We start from the raw sequence: 8,581 nt of genomic DNA, 5'->3' as shown, positions 1-8,581 counted from the left end.
ATGGCTGTGACTGCTGACCAAGAACCTCCGATGGTGACCTCGGCTGTTGGAACGAGCAGCGACGCCACCGCACTCGGAGCCAGTTTCCAGGTCTTCCTGAGCTTCCGACGACCCGACACTCGCCGCGGGTTCACCGATACCCTCTACCACGCCTTGGTCGACGCCGGGGTCCGCGTCTTCGGAGACGACGCCGGGGTCCGCGTCGGCGAAACGATCGGCGGAGCGCTTCTGCGAGCGATCGACGACTCCAAGCTCTACATCCCATCTTCTCCAGATCCTACGCGTCCAGCAAATGGTGCCTCCGCGAGCTCGCACGGATCGTGGAGAACACTTCTAGATCGAAAGGGAACAAGAAGATACTGCCCATTTTCTTCGACGTCGAACCCGACGATGTGAAGCTTAAGACCTCTCTGTACAGCGATGCTTTAGTGGAGCATGAGAAGAGATTTCCCGACGAAGCGAAAGCGTGGCGAGAGGCTTTTGTAGTGGTTGATGAAATTAAATGATGGAGCTTGAAAAACTATGGAGGGTAAACTCTGCAGATCCTTTTAACTTTCTTTTGCATCACCTGTATAATAAATAAATAGACTAAAATTCATGTGTGTGCAAATGGGATATCTAAAAGAATGAAATTTTGTTCTTTTCGTATGCCGTATTGTTAATTCAAACTTTCTGGTAAGAAACTTTGACATGTTGTGAATTTGCTCCCTGTTACTTGATAAGCTTGGTGAATTTGCTATTTGGTTTGATTCTGAGTATTATGTCCTGGGAGGTTCTCTTATGTGTTTATGAATGTGTATGTGACGTGAAACGGATAGTGGATTTGTTTCTGTCTTTTGTTGAATCTTTTTCATGGGTGCCATCCTGATTTTACAAGTTCAATGGAGGACACTGACCTGATAGATACCTGACTCGAGAACTACAGTTCTTCTCAGTTAAAGAGGAATCGAGAACTCTGATCTTACACATTGTTTTGCAATTCTGAAGTCGCGAATGGTTGTGGAACTAGTTTTGGTGGGTTCTATGAGCTTGATGATTTCTCTCCTACGTCTCACTTCCTTTATAAGTTTAGCAAGAATAATAAGTTCCATTTGGTTATGGCACCCCTGATACAGTAATGTTATTCCAAACAGGAGTCGATATAAATTTAGAGACATATTTTAACCTGCACTCAGTGTATTTGGACTATTAAGGACTGGTAACTAATGACAAGACCTCCCCTGTCCGATGAATTTTGAGGCAGCTCAATTGAGAAATTTTTATGAGGTCCGCGATGGTAGCGGAGGGCCCAGTCAAATAAATTTCGTATTCCTTTCTAGAGTTCTGATATGAAAGCTCTCTTTGTAATATACAGAGAGTGAGAATTCAGATGTATCGGTAGCTGAGGTATTGAGAGTTCTTCATGTACTCCAAATTTGACCAGTGAATTCCATGCTCATTCACCGGTGGATGCAGGCCAATGGCCATACCACATAGGATATTGCATCAATTTCTCTCTCTGTCTATTTATATTCATATACGTTTGTCGTTTAATTAACAGTATCGTATTCCGTATTTTTCCTCAAATCCTCATCAAATACTCATGATGGTGTAACAGGATTGCATTGGGAAGTAGTTTTGCCATGTACATGTTTCGAGGTTACAAGAACTTGCATATATCATTCTTTTCTACTAAAAGAATGTGTTCTTGTTGACAGGCAAGGAGAGCTTACAAACTGGTTGCTACTGAGGTGTTGGATAATCTCAAGACTAAACACAGATCTGTGACTGAACATCTAATTGGAATGGATGACCGAGTAGCAACCGTACAAAAACTTTTGGACGTCCACGCTGGTAGTGTATGGCTTGTTGGAATTCACGGGATGGGTGATATAGGTAAAACAACCCTTGCCAAAGTCATCTTCAATGAACTATCTTCTCAATTTGGAAACTGTGGAAGTTTCCTTAATGATATCCGAGAAGAGTAAAAAAAGGATGGGTTAGTCACGTTGCAAGCCAAATTAATATCCGACGTTGTTAATTCTAGAGTTATAGGCAAAATTGATGACGTTGGTTATGGAATGAAGAGGATCGAAGAAACACTTTGCAATAAGAAGGCATTGATTGTTCTTGATGACATGGATAAGAGTGAACAAATCAAGAAATTGATTGGAAGTTTTTTACATTCGGGAACTAGAATAATTATCACAACAAGGAATAGAAGTTTGCTGCAAATTAGGGGATTTAAGTATGAAATTCTACCTTATGAAATGCGGGAAATGAATTCTAAGGATGCGCTTCAGCTTTTCAGCTGGCATGCATTCTGTGGAGACTCACCACCAGATGTTTACAACCACCTTTCAAAAGAAATTGTCAGTGTAACTGGAGGACTTCCTTTGGCTCTTGAAGCTGTAGGCTCGTTACTTTATCTTAAAGAGGAAGTAATATGGATAGAGACATTGGACAAGCTAAGAAGCATACCAGAGGAGGAGGTCCAAAAGAATTTGAAGATAAGCTTTGATGTCCTTGATGAGTTTCAGCAGCATATTTTTCGTGATATTACATGCTTTTTTGTTAATGAGGATGTAACCGATCCGATTTACATGTGGACCGCCGATCGAAATTTCCCACAATGTGGGATAGAAGTCCTTATCAATATGTCCTTGATAAAGTTAGTAAAGAACAATAAGCTTTGGATGCATGATCAGTTAAGAGATCTTGGAAGGGAAATTGTTTATCAAGAAAGTCCGATAGACCCTTGGAAGCGTAGGAGGTTATGGATCAAAGAGGAGATACTCAACATCATAAGATCAAAAGAGGTAAGTGAGAAAAACTAGTAGTTTTTTGAAATGAAAAATTATATTCCCTGTTATTAGAAGTTTACTTGTCCACTTATTAGCTTTCTTGTCCCTGTTTCTTCTATTTAAGCTGTGAAACAGAATAGCTATTAGTACATAAAACTTCTTAAATTTAAGTTCACTCATCCTAAGTCTTTATGGGCAGAGGAAGGGAAAAATTCAAGGACTTGATCTAAATGGAAGGCATACTCAGATCTTACTTACAAATGACGAGTTTGAAAGGATTCCACATTTAAGGTTCCTTAAATTATGCAATGGAACCTTTGTTGGGGACTTTGCGAATTGCGGTACAAAGTTAAGATGGATGTCATGGGATTCTCCTCCTCCAGATTTTAGGGTGGCCAATATGTATCTACAGAACGTAGTTGTTCTTAAACTTTCTACCAATCGCTTCAATGACTCAGATGTATGGAGCCTAATCAAGGTATGGTACATGTTTACTTACTACTCTAATCGTCTCTTCCCAAAATCATTAGATGTTCTGTCATTCGGAAGCTTCATTTATTTTGGCAGATGGCCAGCAAATCGAAAGTTCTATCTCTTCAAGATTGTCCTAGCATAACAAGAACTCCAAATGTCTCTGGATGTTCTACTTTAGAGAGGTTGACTCTTCAGGAATGTGAAAATTTGAGGACAATTGACTGCTCCATTGGGATGTTAAAGTGCTTGATTGACTTGGATATTGACAGCTGCCCCCTCTCTCAAAGAGTTGCCCGATGAAATTGGAAGGCTTGGGACTCTTAAGCGCTTCTCTTTAAAGCACTGTTTAAAGGTGAGGAAACTCCCCGAGTCTATTGGTAAGCTTAGATGCCTATTAACTTTTGATATTTTGTATACCTCGATTAATGAACTTTCAAATTCTGTCGGAGAGCTGCGGAAACTTGAGTTTCTGTCCATGGCATCAACAAAGATAAAGGAACTCCCAAAATCTATTCTTAACCGGGCATTATTACTTGAGTTGGATTTTTCATTTGCAGAAATCATTGAATTACCTGAATCAATTGGAAATCTAAAAATGTTGAAAGTGATATGGGTGGGTCATAATCCAATAAAGAAATTTCCTCATGCTCTTGGAACATTGAAGAATCTTGAAGAGCTGCATGCCCCTGATTGTAAATTGGAAGGTGAAATCCCTACCAAAATGGGAGAGTTGTCCATGTTGAGAATCTTAGTTTTGAGGTTTAACGAAAGAGTTATTTTGTCGAGGATTATTGTCACGCTTCCTGTCTTGCAAATGCTGGACTTAAATACGTGCAGTGAGATTCAAGAATTGCCGGAGCTTCCCTCTAGTTTGACCTGTCTACTGCTGGAATCCCTTTCTCTGCAATTTGTCCCTGATCTCTCAAACCTTACTAACTTAGTTAGATTGGTCCCATCTGATGGGTTTCTGGTTAGAGGCACAACAAGCTTAACACAAACTTGTGACATGCGATGGTTAGGGAGTTTATCCAAACTGAATGAATTGAACTTATGCCTGTTGAATTTCCCCGCACCGCCTACAGAACCGGGCTCCCTTTCTTTTCTGTAAAAACTTACTAGGTATGGACTAGACCTGCAATCCCTCACAGAGCTTTCATCATCTCTGCTGTACTTGTGAGTCCATAGTTTCAGCTCAGCAGGGTTACCCATCTCCAAGTTGAAAAACTTGTCAATTTTCAGACTCTCACGATCAGAGCTGAAGGAAATTAAGCTCGATGGGCTTTATGAATTGGCAATTTTGAGTGTCTCGGACTGTGAACTCCTGGAGAGATTATCCTTTCCGTCAAACATAAATGAAATTTCTGTTATCGGTTGCCCAAAGTTGGTTGAAATTCATTTTCCAGGTGCTTTGGAATCGCTTGGGAGATTGGGTATTGAGAGGTGTGAATCTTTTGAAAGGTTAAGTTCTCTGCTGGAGCAAGGATGTGATGAGCTGACATTTTGTGGGGGGAGATTGTCCCTTCTATTGAGAACCTTTAAGAAGCTCAAAGAATTCAGTGTTCTAGAGTGCCCAAAGCTAGTTGAGATTCGAGTTGTGGGCAGTCCGGAATTATTGGAGATATTTTCTGTGGATGGGTGCTTGGTTTTGGAAAGAGTAGGCGATTTATCAAACTTGAAGAACCTCGAGTCGTTAAGTATGAGAGAGTGTGGTGCTCTTCGAGCTGTTGAGGGCCTCGATCAATTGGAGGGCTTGTGTCGATTGCTTGTTGGTGATTATGGATCATTGGAAAGGTGGATTGATGTATTGAGTGTGAAAATACCAGATGAGTGCGAGATGTTAATTTGGGATTGCAGGGGTTCATTAAGTGACCTTTGTCCACGTAAAATTGAGTGCATCTCATTCAATCGTTACAGAGAGAGGATTCTTCTTCGACCAAACCAGGTGCAACTTCTCTTCCTTGCTTATGTTTCTTCATGGCAAGTGCTACTCGCCCTTTCCTCTCTACCTGTTCATTTCTTCCATGTATCGTATTTATTTTCTGTTAGAGTATTTTCGTCTGGTGGCATTTAGAGAGTATGTTGTGTTCTAATAATTGTTGGTTATGGTATTTTTTAACTATTATGCTTATTGGATTGTTTAATCGATACCATTTCTCGTACGCTGTGGTGGTAATTGAAGAATAATGGTAATAAGAAAATCAAGATGCTGGTACCATAATGTACTTGTGGTGCATGTAAAACAAACTGTATCATCTCACACACTGTTTGTAAAATACTACCTTTTTTGGGGACAATGTAGAGACATTACTTTACCATGACAATCAATTCACTCTTACCACACACAAAATACTTGAGGTTTCATGAATGAGCATATTATGTGTACTGCATAATTCATAGCCATACAAATCCAAATGTAAATATGTTGTTCTCAATTAAAAATTGAAGTATGAAGAAACTTCATCTCTCAAGTTTGCAGTCTGTTGTTCCAACCATATGAACAAATTTAAAATGGAAACCCACGATTCTGCTAATACAGAGGAAGAAGTAACTATATAACTAACATAAAACCAGGGCAATCACTGGCATCATTGCAGGGAAACTGCCCCACAAGTTTAACCCACCGGCCCAAGGCGAAACTCAGAACATCCCAATCAGATTAGAGAGGGAGAGTCTCCAGTTGACGACTTATTCTGCCACTCATTTTTCTGTAACCTCATTTGCATACTACTGAATTTAGAGAAAACATTTTGGGGGAGGTCGAATCCTTATGAAACAACAGCTTATTCCTCCAAACGAGTAAGTGCTTGCTGACCAATCTGAAATGAAAGTCCAATTCAGAGTTGATAATATTTTTGCCATCTCCTTTGTTGGGTTTAGTTAAGACCACCGGTTAGGTTTTGAAGCAAAGAAGTGCTGATAAACTAACTTGGCATGGGGGCTTCTCACTGAAGATTCAAGCTTCTTTTCGTGGAACTGACAATCTGAGGATGCTGAGAGTTTCTCACAAATTGTGCTTCATTTGTTAGAAGCCTTTTACATGCAACCAGCCCCAAGATTTTTCTGACATTCTTAAGGACCTGGCCTTTGAAAGCAGGCAACTGTCAGATGCCTTCTCTAAGGGTTTAAGTTTATGGACCCAAAGAAAGAAAATGTTTAGCTCTTAGAATATCTTAAAAGCATTTCTATGCTACATGAGCGTGAATGTGCTAACACCAATATTTTGTCTTTTCAGAGGAATTTAACTTCGGATCAGTTACCGAAATAAATCATTTAACAACTCTAATTATCTGGGTTGTGAATGTGAATATTCTCCTATGTTGCTTTTGCTTAGTTTCATGCAAAAATTTCACAACCCCATTTTTGCTTTATTTATGGCTGTAAATCCTTGGACTGTTATTTATTATTATAATTTTTTTTTTTTTTTGCAGCATCCATGGTATTATAGATTGCTTTGCTGTCTCTTATAGCTCTAGGAGATATCGTTTTTGCTCCGAGGAGGAAGAGGAATTATGTCACCGATTCCATGCTCCATTGGTTTAAGTATCTCTTCCTTTCTATTGTGCGTAGTAGGTCCTGTAGTTGTAGCCCTTCATAAGGAGCCCATGGGAGCTTCAATTTTGTTTCGCTTCTGTTTTCAATGTGCTCTAATATGTGTCCAAAGTACTGTAATTGTATGTTCACCCAAATATTGACGGAATAGATTGGTAAATGGCTTGTCTTACTTTACAGGTGCATTTTTCCATTATAGATACGGAAATTCATTCCACTGGTCATGGTTCTGTTCACAACTATTGTTTTCTGAATATCATAACCAGTTCCTTGACTTATTTTTCTCAGTTGAATTTTCATTTGTCAAACGTCAAGCATTTGAAAGTATTGTCATCAGAGTTGCTCAGCTTCTGGGCTTATTGTGATTAGATTAAAGGTTTAAGTTTCAACATGCTAGAGATAATTGTCTCTTGCCATGTCTAATTCGTTGTTAAATGTTTTGATCCCAAGTCTATTGACTAGAAGGAAGAAGGCTAGGTACATACTGCACCTGTAAGGCCAATTCTTTGCACTCTCAATGAGATTAATGACTAGTTACTGAGTTTTGATTTCTTGTGGTGGCAAAGAAAATCAACTTTCTATTCAAAATTGCAAGCACAAGAATGATGGCACTTTACAGATGTAGAAGCGCAATAGTTAAGCAGGTGAGGGGCGTCTTCAGTTTTGTCAGTCTGTTCACTTTCTCTTGAAATCTGATCTGCTACATATTTGACGTAGGTAGATTTGTTGCCTTTCCTTTCATCATCGATACTCGTGTATCATGGAAGCTGCAGTTATCAACTAAAGAATCTGTCAAGTACTTAATATTTCTGTAGGAATGTAGTGTTACCTTTGAGTCAAATGGGGGTTTCCAAACTAAGATTCATGCGGAGATTCTGGCAATGAATGTTCAATTTAGTCTCAGCTGTTCAACATCTTGTGATGGGAGATCACAAGGGAGCTCAAATTTGAACTCTTGAAATGCCTAGGTGGACTTAATTTCACTCAATGACTCCAACTCGTTGAGTTATGAGCCAACCAAATATGTGCAATTGGCCCAATTTGTACCCAATATGAAATTATTCATTGCTTTGACACCTCATGCATGAGTAGTAACGAGATCCACCTACAGAACCCAACATGAGCTTCGCCTTGGGTTTCCTTCATTGTAAATTTGTCAAGAACATGACCCTCCTGTTGTGATTCACTTTGGCATGCTATAGAAGAGTAAAAAAATAACTGCAGACTCAATTGCTGCACTTCTGGTAGAACTAAAATGTTGAATGTAGTGGGCATCATCTTGAATCTAGTATGTAGATGAGCAGATTCAATGATACGAATGTATTTAATGGCAACTAAATATTTTTCTCGACGTCGAACCACCAGCGGAAAATAGTTCTTTTTCATTTTTTTGCCGAAAGGAGAATTTAGTTCGTTCTTGAAAAATCTATACTACTAGAGTTATTTTAGGTTCTCCACGTGCAAGGAAACTCATAAAAAGTTGACGACAAGGGAGACAAAAGGACAAGGTCGCATGTGAAAGAAGCGAAGACTCAGAGCCACTCCACATTGGATTCTTGGAAAGCACCAATTGCGTTTCCTTCTTCCAAGGAGTAAATAGAATTTTCAAAGACCTGCCCACTTTATTCAAAGCCATCGATTCTATGGGTAAACCTCTTTTCCTGAACAGGAGCATAATTACTGATGAACCCCTTGACCGGCTGATATACTGCCAACGCCAGTCTTAAAACATTGAATACTGAGAAACAGAAATATCATGATCTTGATTAAGCAAA

The 8,581-nt window shown here is 39.5% G+C and overlaps 2 protein-coding genes across 2 annotated transcripts; both read left to right on the top strand.

Annotated features, from left to right (window-relative positions):
* LOC115736112 (disease resistance protein L6-like) lies at positions 1-3,558 on the top strand. The gene is made up of 6 exons (XM_030667630.2): positions 1-295; positions 1,355-1,386; positions 1,698-1,875; positions 2,035-2,798; positions 2,983-3,261; positions 3,351-3,558. The coding sequence occupies exons 1-6, from the start codon at positions 1-3 to the stop codon at positions 3,555-3,557; spliced, it is 1,755 nt and encodes a 584-aa protein (XP_030523490.2). The 3' UTR covers position 3,558.
* Positions 3,559-3,732: 174 nt separating this feature from the next.
* On the top strand, positions 3,733-8,254 carry LOC115736088 (erbin-like). The gene is made up of 3 exons (XM_048278003.1): positions 3,733-4,271; positions 4,443-5,199; positions 6,686-8,254. Exons 1-3 carry the CDS (start codon positions 3,733-3,735, stop codon positions 6,722-6,724), a joined length of 1,335 nt encoding a protein of 444 aa, XP_048133960.1. The 3' UTR covers positions 6,725-8,254.
* The last annotated feature ends 327 nt before the right edge of the window (positions 8,255-8,581 follow it).

Source organism: Rhodamnia argentea, chromosome 4 (genome assembly GCF_020921035.1).
Source record: "Rhodamnia argentea isolate NSW1041297 chromosome 4, ASM2092103v1, whole genome shotgun sequence".
Taxonomy (NCBI): Eukaryota; Viridiplantae; Streptophyta; class Magnoliopsida; order Myrtales; family Myrtaceae; genus Rhodamnia; species Rhodamnia argentea.
This window is presented reverse-complemented; position numbering and strand designations above follow the sequence as displayed.

Excerpts from the sequence above, each read along its gene's own strand:
- LOC115736088 (XM_048278003.1), top strand. The coding sequence starts at position 3,733 with ATGGCATCAACAAAGATAAAGGAACTCCCAAAATCTATTCTTAACCGG. Across the intron at positions 4,272-4,442 it reads CAAACTTGTGACATGCGATG|TTTCAGCTCAGCAGGGTTAC; the intron begins GTTAGGGAGTTT and ends GTGAGTCCATAG. Across the intron at positions 5,200-6,685 it reads TTCTTCTTCGACCAAACCAG|CATCCATGGTATTATAGATT; the intron begins GTGCAACTTCTC and ends TTTTTTTTGCAG.
- LOC115736112 (XM_030667630.2), top strand. The coding sequence starts at position 1 with ATGGCTGTGACTGCTGACCAAGAACCTCCGATGGTGACCTCGGCTGTT. Across the intron at positions 296-1,354 it reads TCCTACGCGTCCAGCAAATG|AGAGTGAGAATTCAGATGTA; the intron begins GTGCCTCCGCGA and ends TGTAATATACAG. Across the intron at positions 3,262-3,350 it reads ATGTATGGAGCCTAATCAAG|ATGGCCAGCAAATCGAAAGT; the intron begins GTATGGTACATG and ends TTATTTTGGCAG.